The sequence below is a fragment of the Pisolithus orientalis genome (assembly GCF_024613125.1).
Source record: "Pisolithus orientalis strain OTSU chromosome Unknown F5J12scaffold_35, whole genome shotgun sequence".
Taxonomy (NCBI): domain Eukaryota; kingdom Fungi; phylum Basidiomycota; class Agaricomycetes; order Boletales; family Pisolithaceae; genus Pisolithus; species Pisolithus orientalis.
The window spans coordinates 397,533-421,029 of NW_026260816.1; the positions used below are offsets into that span (position 1 = coordinate 397,533).

Genomic DNA, 23,497 nt, shown 5'->3' on the forward strand with positions numbered 1-23,497 from the left:
TTTAAAAGCTATGAACTCACCCTTGCAAGTTTCTCTTTCCAACTCCTTCCCACGTTCGGCTTGTTCTTTCTGTAATTCTTGTTGTTTTTTGCAGCCGATTTCGTGCCTTTTGATACCCTGTACCTTGAACTGTTTGCCGCAAAACCGGCATATATGGAGGGTAGAAAGCGTTTCCTCGGAGTAGTTGTACTTGCCTCGAGGATTGCGCAAGGGTCCCATGATTCAGGTTCTTGAGAAACAACATTAGCATAATAATAGACGGTCTTTAATCGATTATCGTTGATTACTAATAATACCAATGACATATGCATGCACTGATTACAGTATTAGAATCGAGCTACTAATCAGTAATACACTAGGAGTCCGTGGAACAAGCACAATAATTGGACAGTTTTCAAAGCTGAAATGGTGGCTAAAATCATAATAGTTACAATAGTCAAAATTTCAAAGGAAGTTTAAAAAGTCAAAGCAACGCATTTCGAAAATGCCGCAGGTATGACATGCAAACTTGGAAACACCAGAAAACAATGGATAAACCGAGCGAGAAGAAAGTCTTGAGAATAAAAATGGTGAACAGGGGCATAAAAGATTCCTCCGTTTCCAACACTTGCGACTCCACATCGTTGCCAACTTGTACATAGCAGACTAGTAATATAGAAAGTGACATTAGTACATGCAGATAAATGTAAATACCGTATGCACTGTTTGTCCCGGGTGATCCTCCAATTACTGCATGGCCGGTACCAACACCGTTGCAGTTGACCATGACTGCAGAAGGTCCTTCCTTGTCACCTGTTATGTGTTCATCTCCACAGTGCATGTTAAGGGATGAAAATGACATACCATCCAGCCCACTCGACCCTCCAACTCTGGTGGAGCTGATATTCGCTGCCCTATGCAATCTCCTACTCTTCCTCTTCCTCTGCACGTGTTTCCTGGCCATTTACTGAGAATTACATTAGTTATGCAAATAAAAAAACATCCTGAGTGACTCACAGATACTTGTAGAGTAGAGTGGCTTTCTGTATGAGAATGAGTGATGAGAGTGAGCAATGAAAGTGAGTGCAGGAAATGTCCAACGCATGAGAAAATAGGAGTTGAAGTTAAACAACTTTACAAGCAGTACTTGCGGCTAGTATGCAATTTCGGACGCATGATAGTCAGTAAATTATTCACATAAAGTATGAAATGTGTCATGTGATTGATCAGGCTCGCTGTATAATGTTCCTTCATCGAGGACTCTAAATTTTACAAGGAGCATGTGTACATAAATCACCAAATGGCAGGTGATGTGAATGCGAACATCTTGCTTTTGCTTGCGGAAAGCTCGGGGTAGCCTGGCAACAACAATCTTAGCTGAGAGGTCCTTGATACCAGTGGGGAGGGGAGGGGGTGGGGGTGGGTGGTGACACAGGGGTTCTGGGTGAGCACAATCCACGCGTGCAATAAGTAGATTATCCCTGCTCTCAGTATCAGGTCCTGCATCTTGACGGGTGTAATCTGTCCCGGCGTCACCAGCCATGCTCTCGTTGTCATCATCGATGCCATCAGGTGCCAGTCTGCATTGCTCCCTTGCGACCACCTCAACTCATCCTCGACCGATTTCGACGTGGCATATGAAAGCTAAATAGACCAGTGTCCGATCATTTATTCGACACTTTCTTGCCACCCATTTGATGTGGCACATTGTCAAATGCATTCTGCGTCCGATCCACACTAGCAGGTACATATCATTCACAGAAGTCGCTTTGGGAACAGTAGGCAACATACTCAATGCTCCTGCACGCAACGATGTCAGGTATGAGTAAAGACCAGACCTATGCCTTGATGTGTGGTGTGGGTGGTAATCGTCGCCAGAGGGAAGCAAGTCATCGGGAGAAAGGATGGGAGTGGGATCACGAAGTGGTCGCGAGCATACTTGCGCTTGTACCGTAAATGAGTCGTCCTTTGAGTGTTTCTCAGTGGCAATCAATGGTCCCGAAACAAGCTTGAAAATGAATTAGTCCGAGGAATGACCTTCTTGAGGAGATGGATCAGGATTCTGACACCCCTTTCTCGATCCCCAATTCCACTGGAGCCGAGTCCCCACTACAGTCGCAGGCTGGTTCCCATCCTCCTGACATGGCAGCCACTGTTCGCCCACCTCCCAGTGCCAGTACTTCTGTACTGGAGGATACAACTGTCAACCATCAAGCGTCAGCTTCAATTTCCTGCGAAGGTGCAGGTAATGCGAGGCTGTCTGCTACGACTCAAGTCCACCTTGGTGTCGGAAGACTTTCCCTTACTGACCCGGGTGATGCTGAATCTGGACGCTCCGTTTCTTCTGCTCGCTGCACTTCTGCAGCATCAAAGCAGAGGATCACACCTGTTGCAGCTGATGCACCTCTTATTACCCAGCCACCACAGGAGAAATGCCATACGAGAGCGACGAATCGTGGAAAGAAATAGTGGTTGGGTCGTGCCAATTCTGTTAGTACCTTTCTCACTGTCTAAGATCTAAGGCTGTCGCCTTCCCGCATACTTCATATACATTTTTGCGAGAGTAGAATTATGATTTTAAATGTGATTTTGTCCTCTGGATTTCGGTGACAAAAAATGCCTGTATTTGCTGTCTGAACTACAACGACTATGGTACTTAGGATATTGTCAACTCGTTACCAAACCTGGTTGGTACATTATCAAGCAGCATAGCCACATGTTCATTTCTTGTTCTCGTTCCGTCACCATGTTCATGACTTGTTCCATTAATTACAAGGCTATTAACATAACTTCACAAGCATCGACGCCTTTCAGACTCTCATGGAGTCGTTCAGTAAGTTACTGCACCATAATTCATTGTATCATTATTGATACAGAATGATTGTCAGGTATTTTATAATTTGTCCATGCTCTAGTGTCGGCAACAGTATCGCTCTTAGCCTTGATGACGATGGTCATCCCCAGCCTCTTAACAATTGCCATCCCCATCCCCAGCCTCCACAACAATGGCTGTCACCATCCCTGGCCTTTCTCGATGACCCTCTGCCACAGCGTATTGATGCCAGCGCTCCAGCTCTAGCAAGTCTGTCAGTTCCTTTTTTATTTTTTAATCTTTATCTCTTATTTTTGTTCCTCTACCCCAGCTGCATCTGACCTAGTACCCCAGTTTGTCCCAATGACGATAACATCTGGGATCCCCATCCCAGCGATGAGACTGCCCTCAGCCTTGGCAGACAATGACGATGACTGCTCTGGCTTTAGCCTCACCCAATGATGGAACGACACCTCCTCTCCACCCAACAATGACGCCACTCTTGCCTAGTCACAATATTGCTTGGTAGCAATGTCGCATTGGGCTACGATAACATCGATTCAGTAGTTGGTACCACCATGTGTGCATATGCACATGTTGTACATTTTCATGTGGCTCCTGAGCCCATCTGCTTCCCCCTACCTCCAGATCTCTTTGGTGATTGTGACAAGATTTTAGGTGCACTCATTGTGCCATTTCCAACCCAACTTCATTGATGCCCCCTTCGCCTATGACACCCTCAACCTCGAGGCCTATCTCCAGTACCCACAGTCCCCCTATGGTGTCTCCTCCATGTCTTGTAAGCCCAAATCAGATCCTCCATCATTGTTGTAGCTTACATCACCTTATGGCAGTGCCCGGCCCCTCTTCATCTTCCCCCCATCCCGGCTTTGACTCGCTGAACCTGTCCAACACCATTGGCAAGTACTCTTACACATCCTCATACATCACTACCTCCCCCAGTCGTCCTTACATGCCCCTGGAGAATGGCATTTCTCCCCTGCTGTCTACAACCTCTCCACAGGTGAGCTGTCTTCAGATGGCCTTACCTCTGGAAGGCGCAGCCACGACAGTGGTACCTGCTCACCTGTGTCAGCCCTTGGAGTGGTCATTGCAGCCTCTTGGCCAAGCATTGCTCAGCGCTATCATGTTTGGTCTTCTTGCATCGATTCCATTGGTTATGGGTACCATTGCCACTGCTATCTTCATGTGGTCCTTCTATTGTCAGTACACAGCGTCCCTTATGCTCCCAACGATGATGGCCATTCCAAGTCCCGGCGTATCAACACCACCTCTATCCTCATCTGGCGACAATGAGGATAGCAGCGTCCCAGCCCTGAGTTTTCATAATGATGACGTTCCCCTCGACCCACCTCATGCATTAGATCATATTATAGTGCTGATTTTGTGTATATTAGCATGTAATATGATTTCTGTAATTGCTATATGGTATAGAAACCAGGCAATATTAGCTTGATGTTAATGGATTGTGTGCCATCAAAATGTCGAACACTCGCATTGTCATGTCATCAAGATGTCGTCCAATGAAATATTGTCTGGTTGTAATTGCCATAACAAGTAGTGATAATGATGCGAGTGCTCCATTATCATGACATTATCACTCAATGACAATGCCGTATTCCATAGGGTTCGTGCCATGTTGTCATGACATGCTTATGTCACAGAATTTCCATTATTAGACAATAATAATGTGCATTGGGGTCATGACAATAGGGTCTGGGCCATGTTGTCATAACATGATCAAGTAATCGTTCACCATTAGCATGCATTATAATGAATCCGCCAGCAACCACCATTGAAATGTCTTTATAATGCATTGTCACGTGCCCAAGAAATTTGGGACATATGCTCGTTCTTACTCGTTTCGTCAACAACCGCGAGTTCCGACCCGTCGCCAGTGAGATTTTCGTGAGTCGGAGTGACGCCGGTAGTCAGCCTCACTAGTGTTTTCATGCCAGCTTGGTGCGTTTCCTTGTTGGGCGGAGCTCACGACGCGCTCACAAATATTTTGCTAACTGACATTATTTTCGCAAACCGCTGTAATAGATCTTCAGCGCTTAGTCGAATACAAAACAAGCCACATTCAAGATGAACAGACCCTTCAACACCTGAAGCTCCTTCACATGCTCCAGAAAGCAGAGCTCTACGAACCTGGCATCAATGGACGATCATGCGACGTAAAATTCTGGATCGAAAGTTATCGCATGGCAAATGATTCACATTTCGAAATTGAAGAACCCTAGAGTTAGACAAGTCACGACTCCTGTGGATTGATAGCTATCACACGGTGGGTTGTCGAGGTGGACCTTGTCGACTTCGAAAACCTCAAGTCCCTCACAGTGCAAGGGAAACATTTTTCTTTTTCACGAAAAAATGCAAGAGAAGCACCTGGTAGGATGGTAACACCGTTCTAGTGGGCGAACATCGAAAACTATTTGCCACTTTCAAATCCTGAGCGGTCAGTACGATATCCAAGTTCCAAGATGCAATCCACCTTCGGCTTGGGTCGTGAACCGCAGTATCGACCAACTCAGCACGTTGACCAGGCAGCATCTGCTCCTCTTTAAACGGGTCTTCTAGATTGCTACGTGGTTATTGTCAACGCGCCCGGTGTAGCTCCGCGGGCTTGAGGAGCTTCGATACCCCTCCGGATGCATAGCGCTGTACCGACGTCTTGCTTCCCCTTACGAGACGCTGCTTGGGTACCTAACACATAGCGAGAGTTCAGTGCGAAAGCGATCAACGAGTGGCAGCCATTTCCTGATCAACGATTTAACCACTCTAATGATGGGGTCGTACACGAGCGACGATTTGGAGAAGGGGTGACCGCCATGGGCTCGAAACTAAAATGGGGACACACCGCAGGAGCACTGAACCTGCCATACGATGATACTGCTCGCCATGCACGGTCCTCCCATCGTACTCGTCCTTGCAGCAAAGGCATATGACTTCGACGGGAGTACTAGCAAGTCAGCGAGACAACAGCGAGCCGATACAGCTACGGCCGTGCTGTCAACGACTTCTCTCACAACCGTGCGAGAGCGGCACCATAGCTGCGATATCAATTTCCGACGGGAACGAAAAATCCAGACAAAAACGTTGCCGCGAGATGTTGGCGACAACCTTGCCTTCCGCGGTAGGTGATATCCGTGTTTTCTTAGGTCGTCCAGTCGATACAATTATCATAAGCAGGATGTGGATGTAGGGTTGGGAACTTCGAAGGACGCGGCGCCGCCATAGCCTCAGCGTGCTTACACAATCTATAGAACGAGTACAATTTTTTCTTTCAAGTGCAGCTTTCTGGCTGCGGTGATTTAGGCATGCTATCTGCGTTGTATCGATAGAATTCCCTGGCAAACAATCTCCGAATCTCATGCGCTGCTGGAGCACCGTGCAGACCTTGAAATTGAGACGCTGTCAGACTCTCCCTCCCTCCATCTACTAGGCCTGACTTCCCATCCGAGCCGATCCCAACGATCGACACGAGTCCCATTCCTCAAAGGCTATGATTCCCTACTTCCACTTTCTCCTTGATTCCAGTCCTTTCCCAAACGACCGCCTCCCTCGTCTGCGATGCCGGTGACTGTTTTGTATCTTTATACCTCTTTGTCTATTGCGATGCAACTATCCCCTCCCCATTCCTTCCTCCTCAGATGGGTCTACGGACGAAAAAACAAAGGGGCATGCCACTCTTAGTTCATTCCCCCAACTCCCTTACTTCTGAGCTGCGCCGACCGTCGTTGACTGGAGCACCCCAATTGCGGGGATTGTCATTCTGTTGCATATGGGTACGGACGGCCAACACGACCGCGATGCATCGTCGAGGTTACGATATCACCGCGCGCGAAATTGAGAAGCAGGCTGAGATGGATGCTGAGTGTCCGCTCTGAGGACCATCTGAGCCTTGATTTTCACGTCTTTCGTAGTTGAAACGTTGTTGAGAGTCGTATCCCTGAAAATCACTCGTGACTGCCTTGTCCCCGTCCAGCGGCGACGCTTCAACTCTTCTGCCCGCGACCTAGGATGTTCTGTCCGTAAATTGCGACTCAGTTTTGCGAGTTACAAAGTCGATGCATCTGTGGTGAGTTTTTTGTTCTCGATGCCGAGCTGCCATTGATTGATATTCCTGGGACATGCACAGGCTGTAGCCATACAGCATGACAGTGTTTTCGTACCGCAAATCGGTATGGAGGCACCGATGTGGCGTTATTTCTGGAGAGAATTCTTATCATTACAGTTTAATATTACTAACCGTCCTTGTCCCAGCATGCCATACCCCCTTACACGTGTTCAGGTTCCACGTATCGATTCCGAATCAGATTCCCTACCGGGCATGTCCTTCTCGAAGGATTGGGTTCGGACCCTGGGTTCTCGCCGTGTTGTGTGCGTATCCCTATCGAAACGCAACTGTGCACACACCGTGGACTTGTTCATTTTATCCCCTAGATGCACGAGAGACCGTGAAGCAGTGCAACTTCGATGGCATGCTACTTATTCTCCGGCGTTTCCTATGGATACCGCGTTGATCAAATACCTAGTCTGAACCACAAGCGGTCTCATACATGACTTATGCCATCGTCGAGCGCCTTACGAACAGTCCTTGTACTTTTTACCCTGCGGCGGCAGCCTTCGGATCTCTCCTGCTCATCGGTTTTTTTTTTCCCCCTTGAATTGATCTAAGTAACACGATCACCCACCCATGGCACGCACAACATACATACCTCTCTCGCTCCTTGTTCGCTGGGTTGCAAACGGTACTTCATACAATATCACCGTAGCAACAAGATGGGCCTCCGATGTCCGCTGCCTTTCGTGCCATCCGCGAGCTTCCCTGTCCCGGCAGGTTACTTCCTCCTGATACCATAGCTTAGATCCGCGGTCTATCAGTGATGTTTTTAATAGGCCCTGACATCCGACCACTGCCTGGGCTATAATCCTCTGCAGTTGGCACAATTGGATCCAGTTACTGCATATGTCTGTGAGCATTGATTTACTACTCAAAGAAATATTCTTGTGAGCACCCCACTATATCTCGTCACAGAGTGACGAGCCTGTGCCAAAGCAACGATCAATTGGAGGTCGGGCTCAGGGCAACACTCGAATCACATTGCTATGGTATGGAGGGTATGAGTATAGGGACATCCACGAACGGAAGGTAGGTTACAACGTCGATACCTGGTATGAAGAGAGCCATCCTTATTGTTGCCATAATAGCTGGACGAGGGTGAAACTTAGTCTTGTGCACTGAATTGCATCATGTAATCAGGAGCTGTGCAGGAGGCATTCCAACGGTAGTTCATCCCAGCCATCTCGCTGTGATCGCCACTCAGATAAAGATGCCCCTCTACAACAGGATCATGCTCAGAAAACTACGCAGACTTTTCCACCGAGGCCTTCGCTTGTTCAAAATGGTCTCGGAAGCTCCAAAGATTGAAGGTCTGTTCCATGAGCGGGCCCCTTACGGGCTCGCGAACGTCCGCGGGTGGTACTCCCTCATCCGTAACAACCCTCTTACGTCGGATTGTCAAGTCATCGGAGTCGGCTGGTACAAGAAACGGAAAGGGGCAGAGCATGAATTCTTGCGATTTGACATCTCTTCCCCCGACAATCAGCACACATGCATTGTCGTTGCCGAGAGGAGTGGTGGTGGTGTTTGCGGTCCAAACTCCGGTACTTCTGCTGACATTCGTTAGTAACTTAAGCCGCTGACAATTCTGTAGACGCCACACAAGCTGCCGATACCCTTGCTCAAACGGACACAGCGGTAGACGCTACGGCGTCGTCGCTCAGTCCACCAGAGACTTTTGTACTCTTACCTGATGTTGGCGATTCCACTGCAAGTAGTGCCGACGAAAGCAGTCCTCCGCTAGACAAAGTTACTAAGAGTGACGGGGAAAAAAAACAGAAGATGAATACAGCTCAAATTGCAGCTTCTTTTTGCTCCGGTTCCGAGCGCTACGCCTCTGATCGCGTTTACGTTGCAACGCGTATTAGTGCAGCAGGCGCTTGGGTGGAGGAGAGGTGCGACAGGTCTCGACTTGTCTGCACTTTATCGTTTACTGGCGCAAGGCCTACTGCAAACGAGCTAGCGACCTTGCTTTATGTAACCTCGGCACAGGAGCCCAAGTACAACCACGACACACAATGCTACTGGTTCGCCGCAACTGTGTTTGATGCTCTCAACATACTATATGACGGTGCCAAGCAAGATCCTATACCCCATCAGGGGGAGTACAATCTGTGGGGTACCGGTCGATTTCAAGGCCAGCGGGGAAGAGGTGTGCGCCAAGTATCGTGGTGCTCGAGCTGCTTTAGCCGAGGAAATTGAGCAGTAGCGCAGGCTTAAACAAGAGGTAACTTGTCTTTGATTTCTGTTTACTGTCCGTGCTTATGATGTCCCAAACAGCAAGGGGAACAGAGGCAGCGAGAACGTAAACAACGCCAGGCCGCGGAGGAAGCCGCGAAAAGGAAGGGCAGAGGGAGCGCGAGCAACGTGAAGCTGCCGAGCAGGAAAGGCAGAAGGAACGCGAGCAACGCCAGGAGGCCGAGGAAAGGGCACGGGCAGCGCAGGAAGAGATTGCGAAGTTGCTCCAGGAAGTGGAGGCGTTGAAGAGAGCGGTGGCAAGTACTCAACAGGCTTGATGGACGGTGCTGGCCGCACATATACTTATACCAGTCTCGCTTTTTCCTTGTCATTCCCGGACTGCATACGATATGACTCCATGCTTTTCAATATTGTCATTAGTGGATGTCACGACATCTCTGTCTATCTAACTGCCTTATTACCATCACTCCTGGGGATCTCAGGCGTATATCCCTGACATTCTGCTGCTGAGTTGGCATAGCTTTGTACACCTCCTGGGTACTGCCATAACCACGAGGATGCTGCCCCTCGACGAAGAGGTCCAACTTTACACCACCGGCGCAGAACGGGAGAAATACTCTCTTCTAGCTACGCTCTTCGGTATTGTAGTCGCACTGGACTTTCTGGAACGCGCATACGTCCGCGATTCAATTACTGCCGCTGAGTGAGTCCAACCACTAGTTATCCATTCCATCGATCCTATCGGTCGGTTCAATGTGGAGCTCGTACATACTAAGATGTACTACGAGAGGTACTCGCCGGCATGCACGAGGTTGTTGTCGCAGTATATGACGATGCTCAAGTTGGTCAAGGATTCGATCCCGTCGATCGAGGAGTTCATGACCCGCTATCGCGTGAGTCCCACTTCTCCTCTTTCTCCTTTCACCCAACGTTTTGATCTTGTTCTGTACGTGCGGCGATGACCTAGCTTGATACGCCTGCTGCGCTGCATAGGATCAAGGTAGGGGTACCCGCCACGGTGGAGCATTCGAGCGAGGCTGGTCCTGAGACTGGAAAATGAATAGCTGAAACGACAAAGGTACGGAGATCCTTCGATACTCTGCTCACCTATTTCCCACTTCTCCGCGTCCCACCGCACGCTTGATCTTCGCACTAAACATGTAACGCACAGAACTTCATAACCTTCATGGACGCACTCAAGTTACGTCTGCGCGCAAAAGATCAGCTACATCCTATCCTTCAAGAATTCGTTACGGGGTATGCGAGGTTTAAAGGGAGCAAGGAATAGGAGGGAAGAAGTCGCATGGTCGGGTGGTAAGTGCTCTCAGATTCGTTCTTTACCTCCTCCTTCACACACCTCACTCGCACACACGAAAAGGTTGATCACCCTCAACGGGATGAACATACACAACGATTTTAGTAGTTGAACCGTACGAATTTCAAGGCACCTGGCAGTGCTCTAAATCAAGCAGTGTTGACTGTGGGCTTGTCGTGCCGAGCGCAGGGAACCAACAAGAAACCTGCTACGTCACGTAGTATTACTTCTCGTAGCCCCTCGAGCTTGGTAACGCAAATAGAGGACACACCATCAACCACGATGCCTATTACTTCAGAAGCTTTTGCAACTTCAACACGAGTGCACTCTTTTTGGTGGAGGACGGAAGAGTCGGCTTGGGTCAACTCCTCTGGGTAGGAGGTACGTAGAGTATGCGGCCGTCATTTTTGTAGTCCTCGGCAGCCTGAGGAAAGATAGAAACGTTTCAAGTATATGGGGATATCGCGCTGAACGTGTCAGATGAGTAAACTTGTGTCGGGCCATCCGTCGCGCTTTAGAAATTGTAACCAGTGCACATGTCTGTTTGGTGATGGCAAATGCACGCGGACGGATTGAGAAGAAGTCCTTCAAGAGTACGATACAAACCAAGTGCGTACCATATGATAGAATATAAACTGGGCCACAGGGAGTGCGGGCGGGTGAAGGGACAAATACACGCACACAAAACATCTATTCTCTACATTACATTACATTGTTCAGCCGGAGGCAGCATTTGCCAATCAACTGCGAGCAACCCAGCAGGGAGTGCTTGAGCTGCCATTCCACATGAGTACATCGCTCAGTGTCCGGCGCGAGACCCTTCGGATGCATCCTTGGCATTGCATTATGTACTTGACTGGAGGTGGTACGTGTTCGCGAGTTCTCCGTCTAAAACACATCTATGGGGTTCCTAACTCTCCCGGTGCAGGCCAGTGCCGTGCACCGACAACGACGGTAAGACTGCCGACAACGTTAGAACTAGCTTTCCTCGACACGAAACGTGGACTATGGTGGAGTATGTGGAAATGGAGGGAGGAGGGAAGGAACAAACTTGAAGAGTAGACGAAAGCTGAAAAGATCTTTAGGTTAAACCATGGGCCCCGCGTATTCCCGCATGTTTCTCGGATTCACCATAGCTTATGCCAGTGCGTGCTGACCTTGAAAAGAAAGGTGACTCGTTGTAAACATCATACTCTCAGAATTAATATGTTTAACGACGACATGATCACAGCAAGGCGCCGCCGCTCTGCAGGTCCAGATACTTTTATTCATTTCCTATGCATATACCAAGTCACTCCTGTACTGGAATCCGAGCACCTCCCAGCACAATTTTGAAGGGTCTCAGCGGCTGGCGGTGTTTGACTGCGACGTCAGAACGTATCGGTCATCATCCCGCTGGAGCCGAGCGAATATATAACGGCAGTGAACAGTACCATCGGGTCAGTTAACTGCCAATCGTGTCTTCTTGTCAGGTTCGCACACGTCGCAGGTTATTTATGAGTCTATCCACCATTTAATCGTACTCCCCTCTGACAGGCATCCTGGAAATACGGCACGCGTAGCCAGGTTGTGTCAACGCTGTCAGTTATGTCCCCCGCGTTCGTCACACAAATTTCCGATATGCTACAATGAACCCTTGATATTTGACTGGGCATGAAGAGGTCATCGTTTTCCACGGAAGGCTCCAGGAAAATATAGCCGTGGAGGTGTACTTTGGCCGTACCTAGGAAGCTCGACTATGGTAAGTACCGTAGTACTCGGATCAATCAAGAAGTTTATATACATTCAGGCATTGCGCAATCCGGCGTGGATTCGCAGTTCACCCTCTCCATCTTCGACATGAACATGGCAGGTGTTAGCCTACTCACCGTGCCCAGCGTTTTAGCTCTTGGCTAAATATCAGAACCTCCATAACTAATCGCCATGCATTGGCAGGTCTTTCCGTACAACCATGAACCTATCCTGTCGATGGATTGTCGTGAGTGCCGATCGGTGACTATTCATTACTGCGTGGTAGAGCTAAACACGTTGTGGAGGGGACGGGACGTGGGCACACACTTTACATCAAGGAAATGGTGATTGGTCGGAGACCCACCTAGGCCCCAATTGCTGCACGGGAGTATGAGAATAAGAGAATTGATAGCAAGAGTAGAGTTTCCACTACCAGATTGAGTTCCTAATACCTAACGGAACCATGTCAAAATCATGTAAGTGACAATCTCTAATCTGTCCGGCTGTCGACAACGCGCAAATCAAGTTGACAATCCACACCCGAATTCGAAACATGCTAACAGACCTAGGAAAATATATCGCGTCTTGTCTGTAAGTCAGTCTCTGTCAACATTTAACATTGAAACTATCTGCCAGAGATACTGCACCTCTGCGGGGGCAGTATGAGACATAAGTACACACGTTGCAAATTATACATGGGTCAGGAATGTTCTAACTATGTGTGGAAGTCCCTGAAGGAAGCTCTTCCATTCACATCTCCTCATGTTTGTCGCTTATTAGATGTGGCAGGCAATATTTCATTCATATCAATTGCAGGCGTTAATTCATGTATTACAGTTTTGTTCATTCCGAATTACAGTAACAAAGCTGGAAAAAGAAGGAAAATAACCACATACAACAATGCGCTATACTCTCTGGAATACGTGTTGTGGCGGAGTCTTTGCTTTGGAAGAGCAGGTGATATCTAGGCGCAATCACAAGCTTCTCCGGAACACGCTCCACGTTCCCGCATATCTCGGTTCCGCCCGCATAGTTTTTAGGCTTTGCTTTGTGGGTTGAGGGGATTCATTTACATTGCTGCTCAGCGCTCAAGGTTGCGACGTTCAACGTTCGGCCGCCATGCTGTCTTCTTTGGTCCACCTAGGCTATACTAGGTTCAATACATTTTACTCAAGCGTCTATGACCTTCCCCCAGCCATGTGTTATATGCCTCATTGCAAATGGCGAGTAGCACGTAAAGGGACGTTGACCTATCAATGTATGGCGATTGGCTATCGAGGCTTTGATGTTTACCCAAGGGCGAAAACGTTGGGAACGGTGGGCAAGCGTGTTAAACGCCTTCGAGGTGACTGTTGCTGGGGGCTGGATTCTAAGATATAAATTTCCTCATTCTAATGCCGTGTCCAGAATTCCCAAGGAAATAAAAGATACATGTTGTGAGATTGTAGTAGGACTAATTGACCACACCAATAACCAGAATCGAGAACATAACGACGGCTGTGGAGCTAACAAACAGAATGGTCTCTACAACTCAGCCAAGTTTCGTTGCCGAACCAGGTGGACCCAATCCATGCGTCGACAACACAGAACGCTGCAAAGAACAGGAAGAAGTGGATATCAAAGGTAGTTGACGATTTGGGATCCTGTTCCATCGTGAGAGAGGAATATGCAGAAATTGGACTACGACTGGGGGGAGGTGAGGGCGTGAACTGAAGAAGGTCCTTACCTTCTTCAACCCCTAGCTTTCCATACAACCTTGAACCTATCGTACCGATGGATTGTCATGAGTGCTGATGTAACTATCCACTGCCGGTCGTAGGGTTCCTACACCGGAACCATATTGAATTTACGTAAGCAGCTTGTTAAACGTGTCCAGCTGTCAATTGACACCAAACAAATCATCAGGCTCGTGGCATGGTCTTCACAAAAAGTTCCCACGGATCGCTATGCGAATGGTCAGCACTGGTCGACACAAGCTTTGTTAAAGGGTTCCTGTGAGTCAGTCTCCATGAACATTTGGAATTGAAACTGTTCGCTAGAGATATAAGCGATTCTGTGTGGGTAGTACCCCCGCCCTCATGTACATCCTGGCAAACATACTACGCAGAGTGGTTTAGCGCAACCTCTCTGTTGCGCCGTGGGCACTCATGGCACAGACCTCTGTTTCCTCCGGATCTACAGCAGCGATCACAGGACGCGTGCACATCTACGGCAATCATTGCGCACAGATGGCATTCAATGAAGACGGTCTTGCAGGAAGGTGAGTGGCTGGTGATGGAGTATATGTTCAGTTCCTGTTATATCTTCAGGTCAGAAGAATCCGCGAAATCAAGAGCATGAGCTTCTGGGACTCCGATCATTTTTCTAGCATAAGGTGGAAGGCACTTGCACTCACTCACCGTGTGCAACTGGCTTACAGTAAAAGCAGATTTAGCGTACTCCAATCACCACCACCACTTATCACTCGTTGAATAGTCTTCTGTACGACCCGTCTTGTGGGTAGATCAGTGCGGGATGCCGATGATTTCCCGCTGATATACGGGAGAGCTGAATACTTGGTGGCTCGTGATGGATGTGTGCTCGCACTTTGTACCGCTGAAACTCTCTTCGTGGTTATGTTATGTCTAACTGTCCGTGGCATAGTAGGAATTGGCTTATTGCAAATGCGTCGTACGGGGAGCAGGTTTGGGAGGACGACGGCCATATAGAACGAGTTCCAGTACTAGCTGTAGGAGTGAAGGGTGGTGAGGACTTCCCAGACTCACGAACGTAAAGACAACACCACAGGTGTAGATATCATGTGTTGAATGCCAAGTGTATATAACAACGGTCGAAATCGTTCGGCACAAGCACAGAAAGGCCGTTTCATGGACAGTCACAGTGAGGAGCGCACCATGTCAGCATTTCCATTGGGACTTGTGTCTGTGAACACATGTGTTAGAGCCAACGAAGGGAGAGTCATTTCAAGCCGCTTGAACTGTAGAAGATGGAAAATGACGTAGTACTCCTACAGTGGCAATCGACGAACCCGCTGCTAGTGAGACGTACTCTTAGACGACATCTCTTTGTATTTTTCTCCGTCGAGAGTCCAGTTAATACATCGTCAGGGTACGGCTTCTCTGGAGAATGACGCCGCTACACATCCCACGGGCACTCGACTTCCGACGAAAATAGCGTCAGAACCTAAAGAGACCAGCCTTAGGCATATGTTAATGCGTACCATGGGGTGACTGTTATCCGAACGTATTAGCTCGTATCATGAATGAGGCACACCGCGCATATACGAGGGCTTGGGATATTTGTCTACACAGGCCATGGGCCACTCACCATTTGCATCTGCTACCAAGTGAGCGTCTTCTTCTTCGTTTACGCAGCGATCAGAAGAGCAGTGGCAGACATAGACTCCATCTGATCTACGACCTTCTACAACACGTCCGAAGACCGACAAGTCGAGTGCGTTTATGCAGAGGTATTGCATACCTGACGTATCGAGTTTCTTTGCAGCCTTATCAATTCCCACTATCGCAATGATATCAACAGTGACATCGGTGCTAGCTTATTTTACTCACATTGGTGAACCACACGGAAGCAGAGACGAATGCAAAACGGAGGTGATTGAGAGACGACGGCCAGGGAGAACCAAAAACACAGCGAATGGCAGATTGTATGCCAATGTAAGCTTTCGCGTTGGGCCTTCCGGCGCGACGTAGATATATTATGATCAGTGTACGTACCTGTCTTATGATGAGAAACGCGTGCGCAGACGGATTGGCAAGAAATCCTTCAAGAGTACGATATCTTGGGGACAATATGAGAATGTACTTTGATAGCGCACAACAGGAAAACGTTCTGAAAGGTCGTGGAGAGCGTGCTTTCTCATAGTGCCCCTCCGCCTTCACGATTTCATCAAAAGAGAGCTTGCACTTACTCGCCATGCCTGGCCCCCACACCTGAACTCTTCGCGATCAGACTCACTATGTCTATTCACCGACTCGCCGTCACTGCTCATTATGCACTGGCCGTCCAGATCTGGTCTTCCGTGCAAGCCCTCATATCGATGGCCAAGAGTGAGATGTTAGTGACCCCTCATTTTACACGGGCGGGACTAAATACTTGGTCCGAAACTTGAGGGATACACTTGGGATTGCAATATGTATTTGGCTGTAGGTGGTACGTGTTCACGAGTTCTGCAATCTGAAACACACTTATGAGGCTCTTAAATCTCCCGGTCTAGGCAGCGATATGCACCGACAACAGCACCAAGATTGACAACGACGTCAGGACTTTCTTACTTCGACGCGAAAGGTGGACAACGATGGAGTATATGAAAATGAAAAGGGAAGGGGGGGGGATAGGGACAAACTTGAAGAACAGACAAAAGCTGAGTAGATCTTCAGACACAGCATGTCATATCATGGGTCCTGCATGTTCCCTCGCATTTATCGGATTCACCTTGGCTCATGTCGGTGCGTTCACAGCAGACGCAGTCTAGCTGGAGGCGGACGCTGGGAGATTCAACGAAAGGACGAAGAAAACTCCCAGAGCCGCGCGGTGTGAGCATGTCACTACCGAAAAAGGAAAGTCAAATCTCGAGTCGCTCACTTCTCTAGTGGCACCGTTCGTCATGCAGTGAGCGGCTGACCTCCAGGAAAAGAGTAACCCGCTGTAAGCATCATGCTCTAACGCTCAATATGTCCGACACCCACACGATCGCAGTAATGTGCCGTCGCTCTGCGGGTCCAGAAGCTTGATTCACTTCCTATGCATGCACCAAACCACTCACGTGCCGGAATCCGAGCACCTCACTCTTGTCCCAAACACAATTTGAACGATCTCAGTGACCAGTGGCATCTGACTGTGATGCCAGGATGTACCGGCCATCATTCCACCAAAATCGGGAGAATTATTCTTGTGACAGCAATGAACTGTACCTTTGAGTCACTCAACCGCCAATCTTGTCCTCTAGTCAGGTTCACATACATCGCAGGTCGTGAGCCTATCCGCCACTTAGACGAACTTCTCTCTGATGTACATCCTGGAAAAGATGGTGGGCGAAGCAAGTAAGACTTGTGTCAACACTGTCAGCAATGCCCCCGCGTTTGTCAAGCAAATTTCCAGTTTCCTGACAACGAACCCTTGATACATCACTAGGTGCGGAAGAGTTCTTGTGTTCATGGAAAGCTCTAGGAAAACATAGCCACCAAGCCTGGGAAGGCAAGCACTACGATACTGGGGTCAGTCAGGAAGTTTATGTACACGCAGGCTTTGCACAATCCGGGGTGGAGAAGGGGAATCCCTTCGACCCTCATTATCTTCGACATGAACGTGGAAGGCCTTTAACGCGCTTGCTCACCGTTCCCAACGTTTTCGCTATTAGCTAAACATCAGAGCCTCCATAACCAGTCGCCATGCATTGACAGGTCAACCCCTAGTTTTCCGCACAACCTTAGACATATCATATCGATGGATTGTCGTGAGTGCTGTGTCACAAATTTATTTGGTCCATTGTCACGTGCCCCCATTGTAAGCAGCATGTAATGGACCACTTGCCATTATAATGGTCAGGTTTGGCTAGATTATAGCAAATATGTGATATTTTATCTAAGATATAGTGCAAATGTGTAAAATATTATGTACAAAGACCCATTTTTGGCAATCTTTCAATGACACATGGGTGGCATTGGCATGGCTTATAACGGAAGTGTGAACAGCCACCCTTAACATGTATTATAAGGTTCTTATCACTTGCCCAAGAAATTTGCGACATGATGTGACTATCCATTGTCGCGTGGTGGCGATAAACACGTGGTTGTGAGTCCATGGGTATGCGCTTCGCGTCAAGGAAATGGTGATTGATCAGAGGTCCTACGAAGTCCTACATACCGCAGTGGAGCGTGAAAGAATTGATAGCGGGAGTGGAGTTCCTACCCCAGAACCATATTGAAATTACGTAACCAACTTGTTCGCCCATCGACAGCTGGATACACCCGATTTCGAAACTTGGCTCCAAGTTCCTTCGCACCCCTGCTTTGCGTCATATGGTCTTCACAAAGGCTCGCTATGCAAAGAGACAGCACTGGTCGAAACAACCAACCTTCGTTAAAGGTGAGTCCTGAGTCAGTCTCCGTCAACTTTGAAATTGAAACTATTCGCCAGAGATACAGAGATTCCCTGGCGCTTCTGTTAGGGTAGTAGGAGCACACACGCTGCAAATTACACACCGGCCAGGGATGTTCTTGCAATGTATGGAAGTCCCTAAAAGAACTCCTTCCGCACGGTCTCCTCATGTTCGTCGTTTACTAGATTACGATTTTTCGTTTCGGAACAACTGCAGGGTACTGATTCATGTATTACAGGTTTTTTCGTTCTAAATTACAACAGAAAACAGAAAAATATGTACAACAACGCATTATTATTCCCTGGAATATGTGTTGTGATCGAGTCTTTGCTTTGGGAGAACAGCTAATATCTAGACACAGTTATAAGCTTCTCCGGAACAAACTCCACGTTCCTACATATCTCGGTTCCACTTACATAGCTTGCAAGTGGGCGTTTGTCTTGTGGGTCGAGGGCATGTGTGGCTAGCTCCACGGACGTGACTTCTGGGTTACTACTCGGCGCTCAACGTTCAGCGATCAACCACCATGCTGATATATTTGGCTCACACGAGCTATACTAGGTTATATACGCTTTATTCAGGCGCCCATGGCCTTTTTCCTGGCTGCGAGTCGTATGCCTCATTGCAAATCGAAGGTAGCACATAAAAGGAGAAGGTAAGGATCTTCAGCTCATGCCCTCACCTCCCTCCAGTCGTAGCCCAATTTCTACATCTTCGTCCTCTTACGATGCGCCGGGAACACAATTTCTTAACTCCCACTCATCAGGACGAGAAATATACTCGCACACAACGGATCTGTCGATGTGAGTGGTATTTTGATGACGTTTCTAACAGTCTATCCATTTCTAACCATCCATGCATACAGTTGCTTTCCTTCTCTTACTTGGCGCACCTTCGCTAGACGAGCTTGCTGAGATCCCAGAGCCGGACTTCAAGGAACTCAGAGACCGTTTAATTACTCGCATGACAAACACGACCGTCGTTGCTGCCCTTGCAGTCTCGTACGTCCCAAACTGAGTTGCTCTGATGTACCCCTGATATACTCACTCCGTTGCAATGCAAGGGCCACTGTGGCATTTCTGACCACCACTCCCCCAACCCCCTATGCAGCGTGGGACGAAGAATTCCCATACGCTTTTATCGCATGCGCTAGTGGGAGTGCTATATTGTCCGCTGCGAGTGGTCTTGGCTTAATTATGTACTTGGGCGTCATGACCCACCAATCTGTTATGGTCAGTGGTTACTGTTATCGATGATTCCTATCGCTTTGTTAACAACCAACAACTCTAGAGATTGAAGGGCAACGTCCTCAAACGCTGGGCTGCTGTCGTGTTGATGACGATTCCAACTCTCTTCCTGTTTATTACGGCGGGCTGTGCTTTCCTCGCATGGCTTGGCGCTGTCTGGTACGGTAATAAACTTTGGATGAAGTTAACAATGACCGCTTTAACCCTTGGCTGCTCAGCGCTCATTGTGATGCTGTTTCTGATCATTCCCATGCTCTATTAGTTCTGCTACCACATCACAACGCCCATCTTGTAGTCTCTGGATACTTGGCATTGGAATAACGAAATTCATATCTTGGAGGTCATGTCCATGGCAACAGCCACCGTAGACGCAAAAGAATTTGTTGAGGTTTGTGGTTACTAATGATGCCATTGAAATCTACTCCGAGTCGTTTGCGACAACCTGTTGCGCTGGTGGATTTTTCGGTCCAAGAGTACTCGGCAAACCCACAGTGAAATAGTATGACAGCGTGAAGATGCAACAGTACCTTTCCCTGCGAATGTAACTGTCCGGCGCACTTCACTACGCTTCCTCGAACCCCTGTCAAACGAATCAAACCTCACAGAATGGTAGCTAGCTGTGACCATAGTAATGAGCCTTGCGTATTGCATCTGCTGACTCTGGCTCGCAAAGTAGCAATAGTAGAAGATGTACACACACCTTTCCATTTCCTATGAATGTACATTCCTGCCGAAATCCGGACACCTACTTTGGACCGGATCGTAGGCACCACCTCACGTCGAAGAAGGGAACTCTCGCTTGAGAGCCACCGACCACCCTTCTGGAACAACTAACACAGATCATGGTGAACATCCGGTCGAACTTTGCACTCATGTACACCCGGGTAAACATAGTGCGCATAGTGGTCAAGGGCGGTCTCCCGGTCCCGCTGGGGGGATTCACGACTCGTTCCACTATCATCTTCGGTTCTGCGACGACGACGACGACATGCATCTTCGATTCTGGCCAAGCTGGCAGGCCATGAGAACCCCAGTATTGTTGCTTTCGTTGTTGTAGCAACGTTCCTCGGGAGCGAGGACGTTGAATTCTGCAGAAACGGCGCCGAATCAAGGAAATCTTGTGGGACGATGAGTGGCCACTCAGAAATAGACAATGTTGCATGCATTCAGTTCCCGTTATGTCCTTGGGCCACCCGTAGGGGTGGAAACCCGCAAAACTAGGGTACGGTCCGCTGGGACTGGGTTCTAAAGTTCAATCTAATCATACATTGAGCAGGAGGCGAAGGACGTTCGCACTTACCTACCGTGCACAATTTCTCATTTTGCCTTAAGATCACATTCACCATAGCCGGCAAGTGTCGAGTAAACCGGAAGTCTACTGAGCGATGTCATTCCGATCATGTCCTCAACGAATACACCACGCTGACGTGTCCCGTTGCGACTCTCGGACCTCAGCACTTCCTATCGTTCGACGGAGGAACCTGGAACAGACATGCGCCACATTTTGGTGTGATAGTTGGGTGAGCCTCCCGAAACTCTACCGTTCGAACTTCCTACCAAGCGCTTCTTCATATGCCAAGTCATCTTGAGCGTGCTCCAAAGAAGGAACTGAAAAGCATATCCACCTCGCAGCGAGCTTCGTGCCACATTCTCGAGCGCAAAGTTACCATGTGCTCTACGCATCCCCGCCGCTCCACAGGTGCCGGAGAAACGAGGATCTCTGTCAGAAGTTTGCATTGCACATGGATCTCCATATGACCGTCTGCCAGCGTAAGCCTAATCCAACGATAAGAATATATATAAAGGCGTCGACGACGCGATACTTTACCAGACTCGTGCCTCTGTTGGTTTGCCAGGCCTAACTCCTCATCCGACCTCATCCCTGCGACCGAGACAAGTGCCATTCCTAAACAATGCTGTACCTCTACTTCACATTTATTTTCTTCCTCTCCACTCCTGTTCTCGGGCAGATGACCACTTTTCTCGCCTACGACATCATCTATGGCGATGCCAACTGCCCCCTCTCTAGTCTCGCCTGCTCTGACGGGTCCAACGGACTCGAAAGCAAAGGGTACACCATCCTTAGTTCCTTCTCCAACTTCCCTTACCTCGGGGGCGCACCAACCATCGCGAACTGGAACGACGCTAACTGCGGCAAATGTTATGCCATCACGTATGCAAAGAACACTATCAACGTCCTTGCACTGGATGTGTCGAAGGATGGGTTTACGGTGTCACCACAGGCGATGAACGTACTGACGAACGGGCAGGCAAACGCGTTAGGGAGAGTAGAGGTCACTGCCGTTGAGGTGCCCGCCAGTGAATGTGGCTTGTGAGGATGGGAGGTGACGGCGCAGTTAACCTTGCGAGCGGCACGTTAGCAGGGATCAGCATTGAAGGACCTTGTCTGTATTTCTTGGCGGTGTATCAGGTTCTGTACATGGACCCGTTGATCCTTTGATTAGAATACGGGCTTCTTGTTATATCTTCACTTGGACGACTTGTACCGGGACGTTGTCGGTGCCTTTATCGGTACCTTAGACTTGATACGTGGTTTGTATAACATCTAGGCACTTCCTTCTGCTTCCAACAGACATTTTCAATCCAGACTCTCGTCGGTTGTTTGTTCGCACCGTCCGCAGGTAGGCATTTGAAGTTCCTTCACATGCTCCAGAAAGCAGTGCTCTACGAACCTGCCGTCGATGGACGACCATGCGACATAAAATTCTGGATTGAAAGTTATCACATGGCAAACGATTCACATTTCGAAATTGAAGAACCCTAGAGTTAGGGCAGAGTCACGACTCCTGTGGATTGATAGCCATCTCACGGTGGGTTGTCGAGGTGGACCTTGTCGACTTCGAAAAATCTCACGTCCCTCACATTGCAAGGGAAACTTTTTTCACGAAAGAACGCAAGGGAAGCACCTGGTAGGATGGTAACACCATTCTAGTGGGCGAACATCGAAAACCACTTACCAGTTTCAAAGAAAATCCTGAGCAGTCAATTCGACATCCAATTTCCAAGATGCAGTCCACCTTGGGGTTGGGTCTTGACCCGCAGTATCGACCAAATTCAGCACGTTGATTAGGCGGCATCCGCTCCTCTTTAAACGGGTCTTCTAGACTGCTATGCTGTTATTGTCAACACGCCCGGTGTAGCTCCGCGGGGTTGGGGAGCTTCGATATCCCTCCAGCCGCGTAGCACTGTACCGACATCTTGCTTCCCCTTACAAGACACTGCTTGGGTACCTAACACGTAGCAATAGTTCAGTGGGAAAGCGATCAACGAGTGGCAGCCGTTTCCTGATCAACGAGTTAACCACTCTAATTTTTGATGGGGTCGTACATGAGCGAGATTTGGAGAAGGGGTGACCGCCATGGGCTCGAAACTAAAATGGGAACACACCGCAGGAGCACTGAACCTGTCATGCGATGATACTGTTCGTCATGCACGGCCCTCCAATCGTACTCGCCCTTGCAGCAAAGGCATATGACTTCGCGGGGGTACTAGCAAGTCAGCGAGATAACAGCGAGCCGATATAGCTACGGCGCGTGTTGTTGACGACTTTTCTCACAACCGTGCGAGAGTGGCATCATGACTGCGATGCCAATTTCCGACGGGAACGGAAAATCCAGACAAAAACGTTGCCGATAGATGTTGGCGACAACCTTGCCTTCCGCGGTAGGTGATCTCCGTGTTTTCTTAGGTCGTCCAGTCGATACATTTATCATAAGCAGGATGTGGATGTAAGGTTGGGGACTTCGAAGGACGCGGCACCGCCATAGCTTGCTTACACAATCTGTTGAACGAGTACAATTTTTCCTTCAAGTGCAGCTTTCTGGCTACGGTGATTTGGGCATGCTATCTGCGTTGTATCGCTGAAATTCCCTGGCGAAACAATCTCTGAATCCCATGCGCTGCTTGAGCACTGTGACAGCCATGAAAT

At 48.7% G+C, this 23,497-nt stretch overlaps 7 protein-coding genes across 7 annotated transcripts; 6 read left to right on the forward strand and 1 right to left on the reverse strand.

The window, feature by feature from the left end:
* Positions 1–7,425: 7,425 nt before the first annotated feature.
* Positions 7,426–7,952, forward strand: F5J12DRAFT_348176 (uncharacterized protein). The gene is made up of 3 exons (XM_051738996.1): positions 7,426–7,655; positions 7,715–7,790; positions 7,854–7,952. Coding segments are annotated over exons 1-3 (222 nt in total). The 5' UTR covers positions 7,426–7,511; the 3' UTR covers positions 7,856–7,952.
* A 268-nt stretch (positions 7,953–8,220) lies between these two features.
* Positions 8,221–9,454, forward strand: F5J12DRAFT_896050 (uncharacterized protein; the record flags this gene model as incomplete). The annotated part of the gene is made up of 4 exons (XM_051747907.1): positions 8,221–8,482; positions 8,533–8,833; positions 8,882–9,090; positions 9,258–9,454. The coding sequence occupies 4 exons, from the start codon at positions 8,221–8,223 to the stop codon at positions 9,452–9,454; spliced, it is 969 nt and encodes a 322-aa protein (XP_051596825.1).
* Positions 9,455–9,520: 66 nt separating this feature from the next.
* F5J12DRAFT_922327 (VPS28 protein-domain-containing protein) lies at positions 9,521–11,787 on the forward strand (the record flags this gene model as incomplete). Its single annotated transcript, XM_051749313.1, has 8 exons — positions 9,521–9,840; positions 9,928–10,030; positions 10,105–10,177; positions 10,202–10,215; positions 10,309–10,403; positions 10,434–10,451; positions 10,516–10,556; positions 11,744–11,787. The coding sequence occupies exons 1-8, from the start codon at positions 9,695–9,697 to the stop codon at positions 11,785–11,787; spliced, it is 534 nt and encodes a 177-aa protein (XP_051596826.1). The 5' UTR covers positions 9,521–9,694.
* Positions 11,788–13,596: 1,809 nt separating this feature from the next.
* Positions 13,597–14,177, forward strand: F5J12DRAFT_929114 (uncharacterized protein; the record flags this gene model as incomplete). The annotated part of the gene is made up of 3 exons (XM_051749480.1): positions 13,597–13,806; positions 14,003–14,033; positions 14,089–14,177. Coding segments are annotated over exons 1-3 (225 nt in total), but the record flags the coding sequence as incomplete, so codon positions are not given.
* A 4,602-nt stretch (positions 14,178–18,779) lies between these two features.
* Positions 18,780–19,933, forward strand: F5J12DRAFT_348315 (uncharacterized protein). Its single transcript, XM_051738997.1, has 4 exons — positions 18,780–19,104; positions 19,167–19,302; positions 19,365–19,533; positions 19,592–19,933. Exons 1-4 carry the CDS (start codon positions 19,029–19,031, stop codon positions 19,808–19,810), a joined length of 600 nt encoding a protein of 199 aa, XP_051596828.1. The 5' UTR covers positions 18,780–19,028; the 3' UTR covers positions 19,811–19,933.
* Positions 19,934–20,081: 148 nt separating this feature from the next.
* On the reverse strand, positions 20,082–21,177 carry F5J12DRAFT_348338 (uncharacterized protein). The gene is made up of 3 exons (XM_051738998.1): positions 20,849–21,177; positions 20,249–20,793; positions 20,082–20,165 (listed from the first exon to the last, which is right to left on the reverse strand). The coding sequence occupies exons 1-2, from the start codon at positions 20,892–20,894 to the stop codon at positions 20,294–20,296; spliced, it is 546 nt and encodes a 181-aa protein (XP_051596829.1). The 5' UTR covers positions 20,895–21,177; the 3' UTR covers positions 20,082–20,165; positions 20,249–20,293.
* Positions 21,178–21,291: 114 nt separating this feature from the next.
* F5J12DRAFT_772553 (Cerato-platanin) lies at positions 21,292–22,122 on the forward strand. Its single transcript, XM_051742267.1, has one exon. The coding sequence runs from the start codon at positions 21,462–21,464 to the stop codon at positions 21,882–21,884; it is 423 nt and encodes a 140-aa protein (XP_051596830.1). The 5' UTR covers positions 21,292–21,461; the 3' UTR covers positions 21,885–22,122.
* The last annotated feature ends 1,375 nt before the right edge of the window (positions 22,123–23,497 follow it).